The sequence below is a fragment of the Equus caballus genome, chromosome 20 (genome assembly GCF_041296265.1).
Source record: "Equus caballus isolate H_3958 breed thoroughbred chromosome 20, TB-T2T, whole genome shotgun sequence".
In the NCBI taxonomy this organism is placed as follows: Eukaryota; Metazoa; Chordata; class Mammalia; order Perissodactyla; family Equidae; genus Equus; species Equus caballus.
In genome coordinates, this window is record NC_091703.1 from 49,343,918 (window position 1) to 49,366,189 (window position 22,272).

The 22,272-nt window shown below is 36.3% G+C and overlaps 1 protein-coding gene across 1 annotated transcript in view; it reads left to right on the forward strand.

Moving 5' to 3' along the window:
• Nucleotides 1-22,272, forward strand: part of CD2AP (CD2 associated protein) — a 130,039-nt gene that overhangs the window by 11,713 nt on the left and 96,054 nt on the right. Inside the window, exon 2 of the mRNA XM_023625057.2 lies at nucleotides 22,103-22,263. Coding sequence (XP_023480825.1) covers nucleotides 22,103-22,263 — 161 coding nt within the window. The remainder of the gene's footprint in view (nucleotides 1-22,102; nucleotides 22,264-22,272) is intronic.

Genomic DNA, 22,272 nt, shown 5'->3' on the forward strand with positions numbered 1-22,272 from the left:
CCACAGTAGCATTGTAGGGTAAAACATAGTTCTTAGATTCATAAATTGAAATCAGAGAGTGTTACTTACCCAAGGTCAGAGACTGTGTGGAGAAGGCAAGATCAAGCTTGCATTGGTCTAATTTCAAAGCATGTCTTCCTAATTATTTCTTGAAACATTTTGGGAAAGGGGGAGAATGTTGAGCTAAACAGAGCAAGTAATATGAATTGAAATGACTATCTTAATGTGGTTTAAAAATAAATTTAAATGTTTATCACCTAAAAATTGTACGTTACACATTGTTCATGTATTTGGGTAACTGTTTTCTCCTAAAAGATTTTTAACAAATTTTAACTGTGTGTTACACGTTGGTCTTTTACTTATGTATCCAGTAGATTATTGAAGGATTTTTCTGGTGAGTTCTATAAAACTTTATGACAAATATTTATGTGGGAATTTTTTTATTTGGCTTGAATGGTGCTTAAAACTAATTTGTGATGTTTTCTGAAAGTTAATAATGGGAATAAAAATCTGAATGAGAAATATTTAATTGAATTTTCCAACTTGTTTGCTCTTTAGATGGATTTTCTATTTGCTTTTAAGATTTATTATTTTGGGAGGAGGCATTAATCACATGTGCGTGGTAATTTTTTTGTTTTGTACCAATTCTTAAGTAATTATTCTTTGTGAGATTAAAATCTTTGTTTTCTAAACTTTGATTAAGGTTAATTTTGTGGCTATCTGTCACTTACTGATCTGATTTAGTAATGTTAAAAGGAATGTAATACTGTGTAAGGATTTCCTTATACCACATTTTCTTCTCTTTTTGGATATGTGGTAAGAGTGTATGCTACTAGGAAAACTCTTGCACTCTATTTGAAATACAAAAAGGAGGGATGGGTTTTGTGTATGATATCATAAGATGGACTGAATTTACTTATCCATGTTGAAAAACCTAAGAAATGTTGCTTATCAGTTCTATATGTAACAAGCTCGAGGAAATAAATGACAGAAGTTCTAGTATTACGTAGTTAAAAGGACTTTAGGGATAATAACTGCGCATTTCCTTAGCATTTTGACTAATGGATCTTGGTAACCTCAGAGAACCTAAATAATGAAATGTCATTAGTTAGTGACATTAAGCAACCATTAAGTTTGCATTTCTCCATTTATGGGTGAAGATAGTCCTGGACATAAGAAGCTTTTGGTAAAGATTTTTGGTTTATGCTAAAAAATAAATATTTGATCCTGGAAATTAAAAAAATACTTTTTATTTTTTCAAATAGGAAAAAAGAGGTGGAACCATTAAAGTGTTTCTTTTTTTTTTTTTTTAAGATTTTATTTTTCCTTTTTCTCCCAAACCTCCCTGGTACATAGTTGTGCGTTTTTTGTTGTGGGTCCTTCTAGTTGTGGCATAGTGGGACGCCGCCTCAGCACTGCCTGATGAGTGGTGCCGTGTCTGCGCCCAGGACTCGAACTAGTGAAACCCTTGGCCGCCGAAGTGGAGCGTGCAAACTTAAGCACTCATGCATGGGTCTGGCCCCTAAAGTGTTTCTTATTGTTGCTTCTTTGGCTGTAAGCTTCTAATTGTTGCTGAACTTACAGTGAAGTATATTTTTGATAATTTTTGTAAAACTTTCTATATTTTGTCTTTTGTTATAATAAACAAAGGTTAATGCTCAATGGTGTAATATAACCAGTGATATAATATAGAATAGGGTTAATTTGACTGACCCAAATTGATTCCATTGTGATATTTATCTGTGTTGTATTGACCAAAACCAAAGTAAACATTCCATAGTGAATGTCCATACAACTCAGACCTGTTTGGAATTTGTGGGGATTGTTTGTATTATTTTTTCATGAAAGGTTTTTCATTATTAAAAGAATACATGTTTATGAGGGCAGAACAATTGGAAAACTTTTATAATATTGCCGTTAATATTTTTGTGCATAATCTTTTAAAAAATGTCTGGGTTTAAAAATTTTTAAGCTTGGTTTTCAGAATTTTTTTTAAAGAAATCATTTTTTAAATTAGTGGTTTTTTTAAAAATCAGTATTTAAAAAAAAGAACATTTGTTAACAACTAGTAGAGTCCTTAAAAAATACTCCACCAGCACCCCCACTTCCGCAGCCAGGTTATTAAGTAAAAATGTTTCTTCTTTTTTTTTTTTTAAAGTGAAGATTATGTTCTTAGAGTGGCTGTACTTTATTTTAATTGCTTAACTTTCTTTTACTTGTTTTTCAATCTGAGTTTTCATATTTTTCTTTTTAGTTCTTACAGATGCTTTTAATTATTGCTTTGTTTGCTGCACATATTTATTCCCAGTTGCCAATTTGTTTGCTTTGAAATTTTGATTGTTTTGTTTGCTTTAAGTTTAGAAATTTCTCCTCTTTCCACAATTTTGATAGCCCCTCTCTTTTCCTTCCCTCCCTCCTTGCCTTCCTCCTCCTGCTTCCTTCCTTCCTTCCTTGTGTGTGTATGTATGTGTTAAGAGTTTTCTTTTACTCAACTAGAATTTATGGGATACGGTGTGAGATGAAAATCTATATGTAGCATATTCCCCTTATAAAGAATTTTTCAACCTTGGCAGTATTGAATTGACATTTTGGGCCGGAAATTATTTGTTGTTCGGGGCTGTCCTGTGCATTAATGGATGCTTAGCACCGCCCCTCACCTCTACCCACTAGTTGCCAGTCGCATTCCCTGAGCTGTAAAAACCAAAAATGTGTCCAGACATTGCCAAGTGTCCCCTGTGGGACAAACATCCTTGTTAAGAACCATTGCCCTAGTATAAATTAGTTCTGAATTTACATGTTTTAAATCTAGTTATCCTGAGAGAAACTGAATTGCTAATTTAGCCCCAAAGCTTATGTTTTCTGGGGCAAAGCTTGAGGTTAAGATCTCATAGTAGGAGCTTTTTACTGGGACGAGAGGGATTGTGTTCACATAGACACACACAAAGGCTAGATTTTATTGAATGCTATTTTAGAGTCTGGGTCATGTGGTTTTTCTTATTTCACCTATTTAGATGGTAAAAATAGATTTTTCAATTTTAAATCTATGCCATGATAGACCCTGCTTAGTTGTGGTAGCTAATTATCGAATTACGCAGTTGAATTCCCTTTATTGGCATTTAGAACCTTATCTGTTTGAGAGAGTACATTTCTGGGTGTAGTCTTTGGTCTTAATATCATACGAATTATTTCAAATACTGATTATTTTAAAATAGTGAAGCTTCGGAGGCTTGTTTTGTGTTCTACAGTAGTTTTGAAAGAATTATCCTTTAAAACAAATCGTCTACTTTTAGAAAGTGTTTTTGTGGCCATTTTTACACTTTCTGATTTTATTCAAGGATTATTGACCTTTTTTTTTTTTTAAATCTCTTGAGTAATTCATGTTTTTTGTTTTTTTAAATAGAAATTTATCCATTTCATTGAGATTTATAGGCTTGGAACTTTATAATATCTAAGAACCAGCCCAGTTTCATAAGTTCTCACATGTCTCTGGGCCTCTTGAATCTGGCCCAGCTCTGCAGCATCTCTCGTGTTTTTTTTTTTGTTTTTTTTTTTGAGGAAGATTAGCCCTGAGCTAACTACTGCCCGTCCTCCTCTTTTTGCTGAGGAAGACTGGCCCTGAGCTAACATCCATGCCCATCTTCCTCTACTTTATATGTGGGACGCCTACCACAGCGTGGCGTGCCAAGCAGTGCCATAACCGCACCCGAGATCCGAACTGGCGAACCCTGGGCCACTGAGAAGAGGAACGTGCGAATTTAACTGCTGTGCCACCGGGCCAGCCCCTTGCGGCATCTCTTTTAGAGTGTTGAATTGACAGGGCTCTTTGTGGATTCTGTAATCTCTTGTGGCTCCAGGTTATTGTTCATTGCTCATCCTGGTAGGCTTCTTTGAGGTCTTCAGTCTTTTGAGATGCCTTAAAGTGGATTGATGGATGAGCTAACCATACAAGTGCTCCTGCTGTTCGAGGTCACTTAGTACAATTCATCAATTAAGTAAACATAATTTCAGTGTTTGGTATTAGGATAATTATTCATGTACTGGCAAAATATCCCCAAATATCTCGGATGAATTTATTTTGAAGTTTCCTGACTACAGGAGGATTTGGTTCATTTAGCTGTAATAAATGAGAGGTTAGTGTTTTTGAACATAGTTTGATTATCTGAGGGATGTTAAAAATAGAATGCTACTTTAACGTGTATTAAAAAAGTTTTTACAACAAACTAGTTTTTAAAGAATAAGTTAATTTTACTGGAAAAAACATGGACTATGTTGAAATTAAAGTTGGACATTTCAGCAGAGATTTTGTACCTGAAAGTCAACTTGATACAATTCTTCAAGATGGCAAAAATAATTTATAAAGTAATTTGACGTAATGTAAGGAGGAGTTCATTGTACTGAAGTGACATTTACTGCTGGCGCATATTTTTTGCTATACCTTTCATAACTTACTAGAATAATAATTTGAAGAACATTGTGTATATTTTACATATATACATATTGTGTATATTTTATATATACATATTATATATAAGAATATTATAAAGGACACTGAAGTACTTAACAATTCTCATATCCAGACATAGACATTACAATTAAGTAGATGGCTAAGAGCAAAAGCCTTATTAACATTGAGTAAATAGTCAGGAACTTGAAAAACAGTGCATTTGTAAGTCAGGATTTCTTGTTCCATATGACTTGTTCTATGGAATTTGTGGTTTCTAAGATAGTAAAGTGTTGTTGGAAGATTGGGGTTAACCTTTTTGTATTGATTTTGGCCTTGGTAACCGAATTAGAGAATTCTCTAAGAGACTAGGGCAGATAGGATTTATGGCTTTTTAAAATTGGATTCCTTCAGGGTTGAAACCGGAGCTCTAACTGGCTGTACAACTAGGTGAAAGGTTTTGCTATATACTATGGGACATAACATCAGATACCCTCCTGTATCACCTTGGAATGAAACCTTCACTGGAAAAGAGTGACATTTTGATACGAAACACTCTTGCGTAGTTGGGGTTCTGCCACACTAACATTCTATAGATAGAGTACGCTATGGGATACCAACATTAGTAACATCTTTCTGGTTATAAAACTCTTCATCTAGGAAGTTTAGAAAATCCAGAGAGAATAAAGAAGGAGAAAAAAAACCTATAAACTTCTACAAAGCTAACGGTTACTTTGATGTATTTTAGATCTTAAAAAAAAATGTTTTATAGATTTGGTTCATACTTTACATATAGTTTGGTCTCTTGCCTTATTCACTTGAAAGGTTATTGTACATATTTTTCTTGAACTATGTGTTTTGTAATTAAATCTTACTCTCTTGTATGGTTTTACCATATTTAATTTAACTGGTCACCTGTTTGACATGTAGGTGGCTTAAGATTTTTGTGTGTCAGTATTTTTATGACTAAAATTTTTCTGTTGAAACTATATAATTTATAAGGAAAATAAAGAAAATAAGAAAATGCAAATAATGAGAATGAGGGGGAAACCCATCCAGAGATATTTTCCTATCATTGTGGTATATATCCTTGCAAAATTTTCTTGTGCTATATAAACCTGTGATACATATTTTATACAAAGGGAAATCATGTTTGAAACCTTTCTGCTCTTGATGGTGGTATTGTGAGCATGTGTCATTTTGTTCTGTCTTTTTTTAAATACAGTAGCCTTACTATTCTGACTATAGCAGTAATACATCTTTTAAAAATTAGATATTTGCACAATTTAGAAAGTTAAAAGAAAATAATAATTCCAATTATCTCATTACTTGATAAAACTTGGTTTATGAATTTCTATTTTCAAGTTTTTTTAAGCCCTGCATTTTTTTTCCTTTTAGGAAAAATAAGGTTATGTGATATATGCCACATTATAACATACTTTTCATTTATCATGAACAGCTTCTTATGGCTACATTGTATTGGATGGAAATAACATGATTTGTTTGATTGTGTCCCTATTGATGTCAGAAGCATTTGAATTTTTTGCTTTTAACAGCATTACAAAAATACAGTTTACATCCCCCACAGTTGTCTTATTTCTTTTTATTTTATTTTGTCGAATTGACATATTGGAAAATGGACTTTTTTGGGGGTGTACAGTTCTATTAGTTTTTGCACATGTATAAATTCTTATCAGCAGCATATAGTCAAGATACAGAACAGTTCCTTTATCTTAGAAAACTTCTTCATGTCATCCTTTTGTAGTCACATCTTCATCCCACCCCTAATCACTGACAACCAGCTATCTGTTCTCCATCTTTATAGATTTATTTTTTTGAGAATGTCCTGTAAATGGGATTATACAATGTGTAATCTTTTGAAATTGGCCTCTTTCTCTTGACGTCATGCTTTTAAGATTCATTCAAGTTACTGTTGTGTGTATCGATAGTTTATTCCTTTTTTTTGCTGAGTAGTTTTTCATTGTACAAATATACTACAGTTTTTTTATCCATTTGTCTATTCAAAGGCATTTGGGTTTTTTTCTAGTTTGTGGCAGTTAAGAATAGAGTTGCTATAAAAATCTGTGTATAGATTTTTATATGAACATAGTTTTATTTCTCCAGAGTATGTATAGCTACGAGTGGGATTGTTGGGTCATATGGTAAATGTATGTTTAACTTTATGTGAAACTGCCAAACTCTTTTCTTGAGTGTCTATACCATTCTTTTTTTGTATTGCCACCATTAATATATTAGAGTTCCAAGTGCTTCACATCCCTCTCAGTATTTTTTTGTGTGTGTGGAAGATTAGCCCTGAGCTAACTTACTGCCAATCCTCCTCTTTTTGCTGAGGAAGACTGGCCCTAAGCTAACATCCATGCCCATCTTCCTCTACTTTATACGTGGGATGCCTGCCACAGCGTGGCTTTTGCCAAGTGGTGCCATGTCCGCACCCAGGATCCAAACCGGCGAACCCTGGACTGCCGAGAAGCAGAACTTGTATGCTTAACTGCTGCGCCACCGGGCCAGCCCCCCTTGTCGGTATTTTTTATTTCAGCCGTTCTAATAGGTGTGTAGTAGTATTTCATTGTGTAGAATTGGCAGATTTCTTCTTTAAATATTTGGTAGACTTTACCACACAGGGAAACTGCCTGGGCCTAGAGATTTATTTTTCTGGAAGGTTTTTAACTACAAACTCAATTTTAAAAATAGTTATTCAGATTGTCTGAAAATACCAAACTGCCAAAACTTTGAGGTTTTCTACATGTGTGTTTTCTTTATAGTTTTCCCTTATTTTTTTTTAGTGAATGTGAAGTCTCTAGTGATAATTCCCTCTTTTATTCTTGATAGTGGTAATTTGAGTCTTTTTTTTTCTTCTTAGTCATTCTCCCAGAGGTTTATTGGTTTTGATCTTTTCATATAACTAATTTTGGTTTCATTGATTTTCCTCTTTTCTCTGGTTTCAGTTGAACATTTTGTGATTCCATTTTATGTCCTCTTTTAGTATATCAATTATACTTAAAAAATTTTTTAGTATTTGTCCTTAATGACATTGCTATCATTCATTTACCTATCCATTTGCTGTAGTCATCCAATACATTGTTTTATTATTTTACACAATTATCTTTTAGTTCCAATTACGCATATGTTATATCTTTTGAAATTGTTCCACAGTTCTTGGATGCTCCATTCAACATGTCTTTCTTTAAAAATTATTTTTTCTCTTTGTATTTCAGTTTGGGAAATTTCTCTTGACCTATCTTCAGGCTTACTGATTCTGTCCTTGACAGTGTCTAGGCTGCTGATGAGCTGATCAGTAGCATTCTTTATTTCTGTTACAGTATATTTGATTTCTAGCCTTTCCTTTTGATTCTTAGAGTTTCCATCTGCTTACCTTACCCATCTGTTCTTGTGTGTTGTCTGTGTTTTCCATTATCACCCTTAACATATTAATTATAGTTATTTTAAATTCCCTGATTCCAAAATAGGTGATATATTTAAGCCTGCCTCTGATGCTTCCTTTGTCTTTGTGTTTTTTCTTGCCTATTAAAAGCATAATGTGTAATTTTTTTTGAAAATTGGACATGATATATTAGGTAATAGAAGCTGAGGTGAACAGGTCTCTTTAGTGTGAGGTTTTATATTAATCTGGCTAGGAGTTGTGCTGTGTTTAATATTTGCTCCAGCTGTGAGTGCCAGAGGTTTCAAATTCCCTTATGTCCTCTTTTTTGTCTCCCTGCTGTCTTTGGGTTTCCCTAAGAACTCCTCAGTTAGAATCTGCATCATGCAGCTCTTTCAACAGTAGTGATCTCTTATTATACTGGAGCCCCACTGGTGTAGGGGTAAGGTGTAAGGCAGAAGAAGCATCCTATAATCTTATAATTAAGTTTTAAACTTTCAGTGTCCTGGGACTCTGACCTTCACAAGTCTTTCTTAGGCCTCCCCCCACCCCAATCCAATGTGAGACAGAAAGGTGAGATGGCACTGAGCAGAGAAATGCCCCTTCCACAGTCGGGATAAGGCCCTGGTGAAGTCTTTTCCCTGCAGAGTAGGTCTTTGTTATGGAGAATGCTCTTGTTACTGGTTGTTTCTCAATGATTACCTTTCCCTTCCTCCTTGCTAGAGCTACAAGGATATCTTTATGGGCTCTTCCCTGTGAGAACTTTGTGGAGTTCCTGAAAGTAAAGCCCACAAAAGTGTGGGGGCTCCCCTACGACTGAAGTCCTCAGAAGTTTCCCACTCACATGCTATTCCACACTCAGCCTCCAGCAGTTCGTCAAAATTACTATTTAAGTGTTTGTAGTGGATTGACTTTTCCCCCAAGAATGATACGTTTCTTTTAAATTGAGGTATAATTGTCACATAACATTGTATTAGTTTCAGGTGTGCAACATAATGATTCGATATTTGTATATATTGCAAAATGATCACCACAGTAAGTCTAGTTAAAGTCCATCACCATACATAGTTACCAAAATTTTCTTTTTCTTTTGATGAGAACTTTTAAGATTTATCTTCTTAGCAACTTTACGCAATACAGTATTAATCACTATGCTGTGCATTACATCCCCAGGACTTATTTTATAACGGAGAGTTTGTGCCTTTGACCATCTTTGCCCATTTTTCCCAGTGAAAGTTTGTAACCACTGTCTGTCATTTCGCCCACCTCACACCCCCCACCTCCAGCAACCACCAGTCTGCAATCTGTTCTATTTATGGTTTTTTTTTTTTTTTAAGATTCACATATAAGTGAGATCATATGGAATTTGTCTTTCTCTGACTTATTTTAATTAGCTTAATGCTCTCAGGGTCCGTCCATGTCCATGCACTGGCAAGATTTCCTGCTTTTCTATGGCTGTACAATATTCCATTATATATATATCACATTTTCTTTATCCATTCATCCATTGATGAACACTTGGACTGTTTGCATATCTTGGCTCTTGTAAATAATGCTGCAGTGAATACAAGGGTGCTGATAGCTTTTTGAGTTAGTGGTTTTGTTTTCTTCAGATAAATACCCAGAAGTGGAATTGCTGGGTCATATGGTAGTTCTATTTTTAATTTTTTGGGGAACTTCCATACTGTTTTCCATATTGGCTTCATCTACTTACAGTTCCACCAACAGTGTACAAGGGTTTTCTTTTCTCCACATCCTCCCCAACACTTGTTATTTCTTCTCTTTTAATAATAGCTATTCTAAAAGGTGTGAGGTGATATTTCATTGTGGTTTTGAGTTGCATTTCCTTGATCATTAGTGATGTGGAGCACGTTTTCATGTACCTGTTGCCCATCTGTATGTATTCTTTGGAAAAATGTCTAGTCAGATCCCCTGCCCATTCTTTAATTGGATTTTTTTTCCTATTGAGCATATGAGTTGTTTATATATTTTGGATATTAACCTCTTGTCAGATATGTGATTTGTATATTTTCTCCCATTCAGTAGGTTGCTTTTTCGTTTTGTTGATGAGTTCCTTTGCTGTGCGGAAGCTTTTTAGTTTGATGTAGTCCCACTTGTTTGTTTTTGCTTTTGTTGCCTTTGTTTTTGATGTCAAATCTGAAAAACCGTCAGCAAGACACTGTCAGGGAGCTTACTGCCTATGTTTTCTTCTAGGAGTTTTATGGTTTCTGGTCTCACAGTCAAGCCTTTAATCCGTTTTGAGTTATTTTTTGTGGTATTATTTTATTTAGTGTTTCTATACCTATATATTTACCCTTTTGCTTTTTTTCTTTTCTGTATCTCTGACACTTTTCAAATTGGATCTTTCTTCTTTTCTTTGTCCTGCTCAGAGAAAATCTTTCGGTTTCTTTTCACGTTGCAAACTCAGTCTTTGCTTGTCAAAAGTGTATTTTTTCTTTAGTTTTTAAGGATATTTTCTCTGGTATAAACTTCATGATTTGCAGTTGTTTTCTTTCTGCATATTGACGATACTAATCTGCTGCCTTCTCACTTCCATTGTTGCTGCTGAGAATTCAGCTGTCCATCCAAGTGTTGCTGCTGTCTTTTGTAAATTTGTCTCTTCTAAGATGTTTTTTCTCACTGTCTTTGATTTTTTGCAGTTTTACTATGTTGAATTTGCAGATTTCTTTTTGTGTATTCTGCTTGGAATTGCTTAGACTTCTTGACTCCATGAATTGATATCTTTTATCAGTTTGGTATTCATAGCTATTAACTTTTCATGTTCTCCTGGTAATCCGTTAAACATGTTAGACTGTCTTAGTATACCTTTTATGTCTCTTTACATTCTCTTCTATATTTTCCATATCTTTGTCTCTCTCGTCTTCAATTTTGTTGGTTTCTATTGACCTGTCTGCCTTTTAACTATTTTTCTGCACCTGTAATTAATATACTTTTAAACTTATCCATTGAGTTCCTATTTTTGGTTATTGTCTTCCTCAGTTCTAAAATACCTGTGTGGTCCTTTTTCAAGTTTGCTTTCTCATTATCTACAATATTCAACTCTGTTTCAGTTTTTCAAGCTGAACTTTTATATCTGTAAATGTGGTAAATGTTATTGTTTTAAAGTCTGTGTCTGGGGAGTCCAGTGTCTGGAGTTCATTGGAATGTTTCTCTTGTTTCTTGTTTCTCTAGGTACTTATTTATGGTGTTTTGTCACTTTATATTTTTGGTTATCTTTGTTTATCTCTAGATGTTGTAAATTTAAAAAAATATTTCTTGACCTAATTTTAGGTCTAGGATACCTTCTCCCAGAGAGGATTTTGGTTCTTTCTTTTTTGACTTGGACCACTTGAATCCACAGTCAGGGTGGGAGGTTTCCTGAGTCATCCAAATAGCATTAAATTAGACTACAGTGCTTGTGTGCAGTGATTTAGGGTCTTATCCCAAACTGTGTACGTGGTTTCTCAGAGATACCACTCTTGATAGTCCCTGAACTCCACTCTCATACCCCAGAACCGCAAAGCTGCTGAAAGTGTAGCTTAGCCTCTCAGTCATGTCTTTAGAATTGGCAAATACCTCCCAGGGCAAAAGTAGTCCTAGCGTTGTACTTAACTCTCTGGGTTCCAGTCCTCACCTGGATTTCTCCTGATGATAAAACTATATTTTTAGTTTTTTAAATCTTCTTAAAAAGGTGATTTTTATATTTCATCCAGCTTTTTTTGGTTTTCTTTCCTGGGTAGTTTCATCTAAATTATCTAATGTTTCATTGCTTTAGGTCCTTTGATGCCATATTATAAAATTTTTCTTATCCCTGCAGATCACATGAATGTTAAAATGTAATATCTGACCAATTTAGGTTGCTTTCTTTACACTTTAAAAATAAACTAAGTAGCTAAAGTAATTAATTTAAAATTCGCCTTTTTTTTTCAGTGGTAATCACAGTTGAAATGAATGATGGGTAATCCACAACCAGAGAGTTTAATCTTAAATGATTGGTTTGATAGAAGAGTGGGTCAGGTGGGAAAAGCCATTAGTGATAGACAAGGGTCTATATAATGCTGGAGTGTTCTTCAGTATGTACACATTTTCTTTTTCCCCCTAGATGTTTTATTTAGTCAACATTTCTTCACTTTAAGCAAGCACTTAATGCAAACTTCTTTCTTAGTTTAGTTGAACATAATTGTTTTAAATGGTAGAGGAGTTTTGTTTAATTTACTTTGAGGCATACCAGTTTTCAAAGAAAGAATGAGTTTGTTGAGTTTCCAAAATTGGAAGGGTGATGATTCTTGAAATGATGGCCTGCATGCTAGTTTTGTAGTAAACTCTTGAATTAAATGGGATTTTACTTAAACAGTCTTAACTTTTCAGTAAGTATCATTGTTACTGTCTGATGGGTATCACTTTTTTTTAGTAACTTATTTTTAACCAATTAATATCTGTTTATTGTAGAAAAATGCTAAGGTATTAGAAGACTGCCCTCGCTTCTGACACCCAACTGCAGAGTTCAGGGCTTCCCAAGACTACCCTCACATTCGATAATTTGCTAGAATGACTCACAGAACTCATTGAAGACTGTTAAACTCTTGGCTATGGTTTATTATAGTAAAAGGATACAGATTAAAATCAGCCAAGGAAAGAGAAACATGGGGCAGAGTCCAGGAGGGTTCCAGGTGTGGAGCTACCTGTTGTCCTCTCCTCCTGGAGTCATGGACAGCATTAGCTCCTGGCAATGACGTGTGACAATATGCATGGTGCTGCTGACCAGGGAAGCTCACCTGAACCTTGATGTCCAGAGTTTTATTGAGAGCATATAGTTGACTAGCCCTGTGACTGACCTTTAGTCTCCAGCACTTCTGGAGGTAGAATGGATACTGCATTGCCCAAAGCCCCTAACACAATTGCGTTGTTAGAGCTTTTGGTTTAGTCCCCGGATAAACAAAGGTGCTCCAGGTCCCCAAATAAACAAAAACACTCTTCCTAGAGATTACCTCCCAGGAGATGAGACAAAGTCCAGATTTCTCTTTTGGGTAGGATTAATTCTTTAGTACAGATGAAATAAAAGGAGATAATAAACAGCATCCCTAATCTCTTTAGGTGTCTATTAACATTTTGGAATGTAACTCTTTATATTTTTTCTATGCATATTTTTATTTCTTCCCTTTTTACAAAAATATGTTTAGTATACCTATGTTTTATAACCTTTCTTATTTAACATTATATTACAAGCCTAATTATGAATAACTTTAAAAGGACAAGAATTTAACCTTATTTGCCGTATGGTGTTTTCCATAGGCAAAATAAAATAGATTATCTTTGACTCAGTGAACTTCTTAATTATAACACGTGAAATCATGTGTTATAAACATTTTTGCCATAATATTGGACATGCCACTTTAATATTTACTGCTTTTTTTAAAAATAAAATCTTATCAAAGTAATACCAGTGTATAGTATAAAAATATAACAGTGTTAAAGGACTTATATTGAGAAACAGTGTTTCCTTGCCTCACTGTTCTCTACTCCTGTTCTTTCTTCAGAGGGAAACCACTTTGAACTATCTAGTCTTTCTGTTTTTATTTTTTGGCTTTTATATTTCTAATTAATAAGTTTCTATAGCTTTTTTTGACTTGATACTTTGATTTTTAACTTTTTGATACAAAAGGTAAAGATTTAGCTTAGTTGTTATAATCTCACATCTGGTCTCTGTTTATCCCAATATAGTTCTATTTCTCTGTTGGATACCTTTCTAAATTCTGAGTATATGCTTATACCTTTCTTTCTTTTTCCAGCAACTAACACAGTATTTCTGGACTTAACTTTGATGAAGATATTAGTGTCTCTACCCTTCCTTTTTTTTTTTTTTTAAAAAGATTTTATTTTTTTCCTTTTTCTCCCCAAAGCCCCCTGGTGCATAGCTGTATGTTCTTTGTTGTGGGTCCTTCTAGTTGTGGCATGTGGGACGCTGCCTCAGCGTGGTTTGATGAGCAGTGCCATGTCCGTGCCCAGGATTCGAACCAACGAAACACTGGGCCACCTGCAGCAGAGCACGCGAACTTAACCACTCGGCCACGGGGCCAGCCCCTCTACCCATCCTTTTACCAATCTCCTCAGTCCTTTTACTTTATAATATCAAGGCTTGTTAACATTTACATTTTGTTCTGTAACTATAATTTAGTCTTTCTGTTTTGTTATAGGTTTATTTTCAACTTTAAAAATAATTAGTTTCTACGTTACTATGACCATGTAAATATTTTTCACCGTGCAGCCGAGTAGTATATATGGTGATTATATTTTCAACATTGTACAGCCCTTTGCCAGTCTAGGAGTTTCTAATCATCTTTACTTTTTCTTCTCCTTATCTGACTTTATTGTCTCTTTGATTTCTGGATTCTTAAGGATAGTATAAAATTTCACAGTCTATCCCTCACTTCTCTTTGTCTCAGAATACCTCTTAGAACTTTGTCTCCTGCTTAGTCTAGACTGTTTCTTAGAATTTTCGCACAATTGCTATTTTAGTATGTCTTACTCTCCAGGATTGGTTCCACTATCTCTTGGATTTCATGTTGCCCTCTGTTTTGGTTCATATTTTTATTTTGCTAGATAACATCATGTAATTTCACATGAAGGAGTTAATTTTCTTTGTCCTTGCCTGTGTGAAAATGGTGTACCTTGTACTTGCCTGCTGATTTGGTTGAGTATAGAGTTCATTTTTCTTCAATACTTAAGTGGCTTTGCCTTTTTATTTTTTTTTTTAGAATCTGGTGTTGCCCATGAGAAGTCTAAGACGATTCTCATTCTTTTGTAGATGAACTCTTTATTTTCTCTCAGAGAGCTTTCTAGATGTTTGTCTTGTGAAATTTCACCAAGATTTGAGTACTTAATTTTGTATTTGTTCATTGTGCTGGACTCTCACAGATCTCTCTCTGTTTGACGATTTGGGTCAATTAGCTTTGGAGTATTTTCTTACTTATTTATTTATTTTGTGAGGAAGATTGTTGCCTGAGCTAACATGTGTGCCAATCTTCCTCTATTTTATGTGGGATGCTGCCACAGTGTGGCTTGATGAGCAGTGCTAGGTCTGTGCCTGGGAAGCAGAGCATGCAAACTTAACCACTAAGCCACTGGGCTGGCCCCAAGTATTTTCTTATTTTATTGTCAGTTCTTGTTTTCTCCAGAACTCTTAATTGGATGTTGGATTGTCTGGATTGATCATCTGTATCTTGTCTTTGCTTTTATATTTTCTTTGTCACTTTGCTTTACGTTTTTAAGAAAATTTTCTTGGTTCTGTCTCCACTTCTCCAAAAAGTAAAAAAATAAATAAGACATATTGAAAGACACAGATTTCCAAGCCCTTTTTATTTTCTCATTTCTTTTTTCAAAGTATTCTGTTCTGATTTTATGGACTTTATTACATCTCCTGAGGATACAGGCATACCTTGGAGATAATTGTGAGTTTGGTTCCAGCCTACTACAATAAGGTGAATATCACAATAAAGTGAGTCACATGAAGTTTTTAGTTTCCTAGTGCATATGAAAGTTATGTTTTTGCTATACTGTATTCTATTAAGTGTACACAAGCATCATGTCTAAAGAAACAATGCACATACTTTAATTAAAAAATGCTTTATTGTTAAAAACTGCTAGCTGTCATCTGAGCTTTCAGTGAGTCCTAATTTTTTTGCTGGTGGAGGGTCTTGCCTCAATATTGATGACTGCTGACTAATCAGGATGGTGGTTTCTGAAGGTTGGGGTGGCTATAACAATTTCTTAAAATAAAACAACAGTGAAATTTGCTTTATCGAAGGACTCTTTCTTTCACAAATGATTTCTCTCTAGCATGTGATGCTGTTTGATAGCATTTTACCCACAGTAGAACTTCTTTCAAAATTGGAGTCAGTCCTCTTAAACCCTACCATTGCTTTATCAATGAAGTTAATGTAATATCCTTTGTTGTAATTTCAAGAGTTTTCACAGCATCTTTACTGGGAACAGATTTCATCTCAAGAAACCACTTTCTTTGCTCACCCTTAAAAAGCAACTCTTCGTCTGTTAAAGTTTTATCAAGAGATTGCAGCAATTCAGTCAGATCTTCAGGCTCCACTTCTAATTGTAGTTCTCTTGCTGTTTCCACCATATCTGCACTTATTTCCTCCACTGAACTCTTGAACCCCTCAATGTCATCCGTGAGGGCTGGAATCAACTTCTTCCAAACTCCTGTTAATATTGATATTTTGACCTCTTACCATGAATCATGAATGTTCTTAATTCATCTAGAGTGGTGAATCCTTTCCAGGTTATCAGTTTACTTTGCCCAGATCCATCAGAGGAATCACTATGACAGCTATAGCCTTAGGAAATATATTTCTGAAATAATAAGACTTAAAAGTTGAACTTACTCCTTGATCCACGGGCTGCAGAATGGACGTGTGTTAGCAGACATGAAAACAACATTAATCTCATTGTACGTCTCCGTCAGAGCTCTTGGGTGACCGGGTGCATTGTCAGTGAGCAGTAAGATTTTGAAAGAAATCTTTTTTTCTGAGCAGTCCGGTCTCCACAGTGGGCTTAAAAGATTCAGTAAACCATGTTGTAAACAGACGTGCTGTCATCTAGGCTTTGTTATTCCGTTTATAGAGTGAAGGCAGAGTAGATTTAACATACTTCTGAACGATCTTAGAATTTTTGAGACGGTAAATGAGTACTGGCTTCAACTTCAAGTCCCCAGCTGCCTTAGCTGCGTTAGCCCCTAGCAAACTGTTCTTTGAAGTTTTGAAGCCAGGCATCGGCTTCTCCTCGCTAGCTATGAAAGTCCTAGATGGCATCTTCTTCCAGTATAAAGATGTTTCGTCTACACTGAAAGTCTGTTGTTTAGTGTGGCCGCCCTCATTAATTATCTCAGCTAGGTCTCCTGGAGAACTTGCTGCAGCTTCTACCTCAGCACTTGCCTCTTCACCCTGCACTTTCATGTTATGGAGATGGTTTCTTTCCTTCAACCTCATGAACTAAACTCTGCTGGCTTCAAGCTTTTCTTCTGCAGCTTTCTCATCTCTCTCAGCCTTCACAGAACTGAGGAGAGTTAGGGCCTTGCTCTGGATTAGGCTTTGATTTGAAGGAATGTTGTGGCTGGTTTGATCTTCTATCCAGACCACCAAAATCTTCTCCATATGAGCAATAAGGCTGTTTGGCTTTCTTATCATTTGTATGTTCACTGGAATAGCACTTTTAATTTCCTTCAAGACCTTTTCCTTTGCAGGCACAACTTGGCTGACTGTTAGGCTGAAAAGCTAGGCCTCTTGGCCAATCTCAGCTTTTGACATGCCTTCCTCACTAAGCTTAATCATGTCTAGCTTTTGATTTAAAGTAAGAGACGTGTGACTGTTTCTTTCACTTGAACACTTAGAGGCCATTATAGGGTTAATAATTGGCCTTATTTCAATATTGTTGTCTCTCAGGGAATAGGGAGGTCCCCAGGAGAGAGACGGGGCAACTGCTGCTCAGTGGAGCAGTCAGAACACCCACAGCGTTTATCAGTTGTTTGCTGTCTTATATATGGGTGCATTTCCTGGTGCCCCCAAACAATTACAATAGTAATATTAAAGATCATTGACCACAGACTGCCATAACTAATATAATAATAGTAAAAAATTTCAAATATTGCAAGAACTCCCAAAATGTGAGGCAGAGACATGAAGTGAACAAATGCTGTTGGAAAGTGATGCAGATAGACTTGCTTGAAACAGGGTTGCTGCAAACCTTCACTTTGCAAAAAACGCAGTATCTTTGAAGTTCAGTAAAGCCAAAAGCACAATAAAACGAGATGCCTGTAATAATTTCTACATGTTGAAAATTGTTTTTATTTTGAAATAATAAGTTGTAGAAATTTTAGAAGTTCAGTACAAACAGATTTTTCCTGACTGATGCCTTTCTACTGAATATTTTAGTGTGTATTTTCTACAAACTAGAACCTTCTACTTAATCACAATTCAGCCATTAAATTTAAGAAATTGTGGAACATGTATGGACTCATGCTTTCTTTATTCATTGGGGTATATTCTGTTATTGTCATTATTTTGATGGTCAAATTGTCCTGATTTGGTCAGTAGGAGCATTTTCTGTTTTTTAAGTAACTTTTTTTTTTGAGTAAGATTAGCCCTGAGCTAACATCCACTGCCAATACTCCTCTTTTTGCTGAGGAAGATTGGCCCTGAGCTAACATCCATGCCCATCTTCCTCTATTTTATATGTGGGATGCCTGCCACAGCATAGCTTGAGAAGTGGTGCATAGGTCCATGCCTGGGATCTGAACCTGTGAACCCTGGGCTGCCGAAGTGGGACGTGTGAACTTAACCACTGCGCCACTGGGCCTGCCCAGTAGGAGCATTTTGATATCACTTTTCTGTGTCCTTTGGCATCACCTCATCTTTCTTTGAGAGAACTTCCTTGGTTTCCGGCACAACACTATGTTCCAGGCTTATCTTGTACGTTTCCTGTGTTTGCCCTGAAATTGCCTGTCTCCTCAATGATTCCTGGTTCCTTTTAGTAGAAAGTGGTATTTATAAGATCTTAGCATTAGGTTTGCTCATTGCCATTGGGGTGTTGCTGGTTTTAGACCCTTTCAGTGGACAGAGCTAGGGGTTTTGTGTGTGTTTATATGTGTGTGTATATCTATGTATTGAAAACTGTAAGTTTCTGCTGATACTTCTTATTCCTATTTAATACTACATGATCAAATCTAGCTTTTTTCCTTTATCTTTATAACTTCTTTCTCTGACAGAGAAACTTGGCTTCCATTATTCTTAATCAATCTCCTTGAATGTAGCCAGTCTTCCATCTCTTCTGTCACTCCACTCGCTTGCGTGGACACCCTTTTTCCTGCTTGGACTATTCTTCTCCATTATAGGTTGCTTCCACCCTCCCACCTGCATGGAAATCTGCCTCCACCCCCTCAACACCATTTGGCCTTTGATAGCCCTCACTAAGCTGCCCCTTAGCTTGCGTGCCCTCTCCACTGTGCTTGGTCTCTGACACGCCATATCAGATTGCCTCTGCACAGATGCCCTCCTCACCTTGCCTTAGAGTTCTTATATGCTGCACTGGGGAACATTCCATATGTGGATGCCCTCCTCACCCTACTTCTCCCTCTGATAGCTTCCCTCCCACTCCCACCCCAGCTTTGGATACCTTCTTTACTCTTCTTGACCTTGACTTATCACATCAGACCCCCAACCCCCCACCCCCCATCTGTGCTCTTCCACATCTAATGGCTTTAGGACTAAATTCTTCCGGAAGCTTGGGGGGGAGGGGAGGAGTATGTTTCATCCGGGAGTGATTTTTCAGTTTATCATAGTCTTTCATGATTAATGATTATTTGCTCATATTTATGAATAAATAATAAAAAGCTGAGTGGGAACTCTTTATGTGGGTAGGACAGAGTTTTGTTTTAAAAGTAGCAGATGGGGAGCTGCCCATGGCTCTGGAGACCTCTAAATTTTGGAAATCAGTAGTCATTTCTCTAAGAAACCAGCACTCATCCATAGTAGCTATACCAGTTTCCCCAAACTTCTTTTGTGTGTGTGAGATTAATTCTTTAGTGTTTTGCCTTAGGAGAAAAATACCTGCTTACTTACCATTATTTTCTTAGAGCTATTGTGGTTGATAATGGGTGTCAGCTCTTCCGTATATAGATTAGTTCGTCTGTTTTCAGCTCTGCATTTCCCATGAGCCCTCCTTGTCTGAATTTCTAGCCTTTCTAGGGTTCTGCGGAACAGTTTGGTATCAATTATCGTTTTCTTAAGTTCTTTGGGCTTCTTCCTGGCTTTATCAGTTATAGATCCATTTTTACAAGTTTTAAAAATTTCTTGCTGGCTCCCTTCTCAAGTTGGGATATTTTCAGCTGCAAATAGAAATACTGTCTTGGGGGCCAGCCCCCTGGCTGAGTGGTTAAGTTTGTGCACTCTGCTTTGGCAGCCCAGGGTTTCACTGGTTTGGATCCTGTGTGCAGACGTGGCACCACTCATCAGGCCATGCTGAGGCAGTGTCCCACATAGCACAGCCAGAGGCGCTCAGAACTAGAATATACAGCTATGTACTGGGGGGCTTAGGGGAGAAGAACAAGGAAAAAAAGAAGATTGGCAACAGATGTTAGCTCAGGTGCCAATTGTGAAAAAAAAAAAAAAATACTGTCTAAAATTTACTTCAGTTAAAAAAACAACTACTGGGGCCGGCCCAATGGCACAGCAGTTAAGTGCACACGTTCCGCTTTGGTGGCCCGGGGTTTGCCAGTTTGGATCCTGGGTGTGGACGTGGCAACACTTGGCAAGCCATGCTGTGATAGGCATCCCACATATAAAGTAGAGGAGGATGGGCACAGATGTTAGCTCAGGCCAGTCTTCCTCAGCGAAAAGAGTAGGATTGGCAGCAGTTAGCTCAGGCCTAATCTTCCTCAAAAAAAAAAAAAAAAACAAAAAACGAAAAATTGCTACTTCTATAACAAGAAATCCAAAGGTATGGGGTTGGTTAATTTAACAGTTTGATAAATCTAGCATAGATCCGGGTCATTTTCATCTTTCTTCTCTTCCATCAAATCGTTTCTGCTGTTTTTCCTGTCTCATAATTATAGCAGTTTTGGGCATTACTTTCTCACAGAAGAACATCCAAAGTCTGCAGGGCGACATTATTTCCCTGTGTTTTGTTTTTAAGGTCAGATAAAACCTTCTCAGAACCCCAACTCACATCTTGTTTGTCAGAATTCATCCATCACATTTGTGTTTGACAACCAGTTAGTGTGTGTGTGTGTGTGTGTGTGAATGGAATTACTATAAATCTGCTATCTTTAGACCTTTGCTGCTTTGATGAACGGCATTAGGTATCCTGGGACTTACTCAGTTAGAGTCTGCATTTAAACAAGATTCCCCAAGTCAATAAGAAGACTTCTGCAAGTCAACAAGGTGACTTGATTGTACAGTAGTATTTGAGAAATCAGCATCTGGACTAGTCAATGTTTAACCCCCCTGGGACTGAGAGAAGCCTCACTTGTGAAAGCCACAGGGTCTCGAAATACCTGAACAAAATCAAAGTTGAATGAGAAAGGAAGGAGGAGGGGGAGTCAGTGTAGAATGGCTGTTGGTTTGGCAACCAACCGTGTCTGCCCATACTCTCTTTCCTTTTTTTTTGGTGATAGTTCTGTGTGTGTGTTCTTTTTTCTGAAGTCTTTCTTATAGAATGTATCATTCTTATAGAGTGATACACTTATAGAATGATACAATCTTATAGAATGTATCATTCTCATAGAGTGATAGAGTCTGTCATTCTTACAGAAGGAAGAAAAGATGAATGCAGGTGCAGCTAGTCTGCCATCTTGGGTAGATCTGTTACTGCTTTTCTTTTATTGAATCCCATAAAATATTAATGATATGCATATATAATGTCTTGTAATCTAAAGTTCTATACTTGAAGGAGGAAATAGATCTTTATTAACCTTCATTTAGTGTCTATTCATTTTCTGTTATCCTGTGACAAATTTAGCAGCTTAAAACAATACTCTTATTATCTCATAGTTTTTGTGATTCACAGTCTGGGCATGTCTAACTGGGTCCTCTGCAAGGCTGCAGTCAAGGTTTTGTCCAGGGCTGGTTCTCACCTAGGGAGGGATCTGCTTCCAAGCTCACAGGTTTATTGGCATTATTCAGTTCCATATGGGCTTTTGGACAGAGGGCCTCAGTTTTTTGCTCGCTGTCAACCAGAGACCTCCTTTAGTTGCTTGCATGTGGCCCTCTCTGTAGGCCAGCTTACAGCATAACTGCTTGCATCTTCAAAGTCAGTAAGTTTCCTAGTAAGATGGACATTAAAATCTTATGTAGTCACATACAGTCCATCATCTTTGTCATATTCTGTTGGTTAGAAGTCAGTCATAGGTCATGTCCACACTCAAGGAGAGAGAATTACACAAGAACATGAATATCAAGAGATAGGGATCATGGGGACCACCTTAGAGTTTGTCACAAAGGATATACATCTGACTATAAGAATAACTGATGACATGAATTATGCATTGTATTGAGGCTTCTACTTAAAACTTGTGCTGTTTTTTATACTAATGTAATCAAGAAATTTGCTGATACAGACAAATTTTTAAAGTCGTTGAGGTAAGCCTTGATGATAATCTTTGTAACATTATTACAGATTTCTTAGTTTTAAGTTTATTAATATGGTTAGTAGTATTTCATGGATTAAGTTTAGACATTTCTTTTTTCTTTTTTTAGTTGACTATATTGTGGAGTATGACTATGATGCTATACATGATGATGAATTAACTATTCGAGTTGGGGAAATCATCAGGAACGTGAAAAAATTACAGGAGGAAGGATGGCTAGAAGGAGAACTAAATGGGAGAAGAGGAATGTTTCCTGATAATTTTGTTAAGGTAAGTATT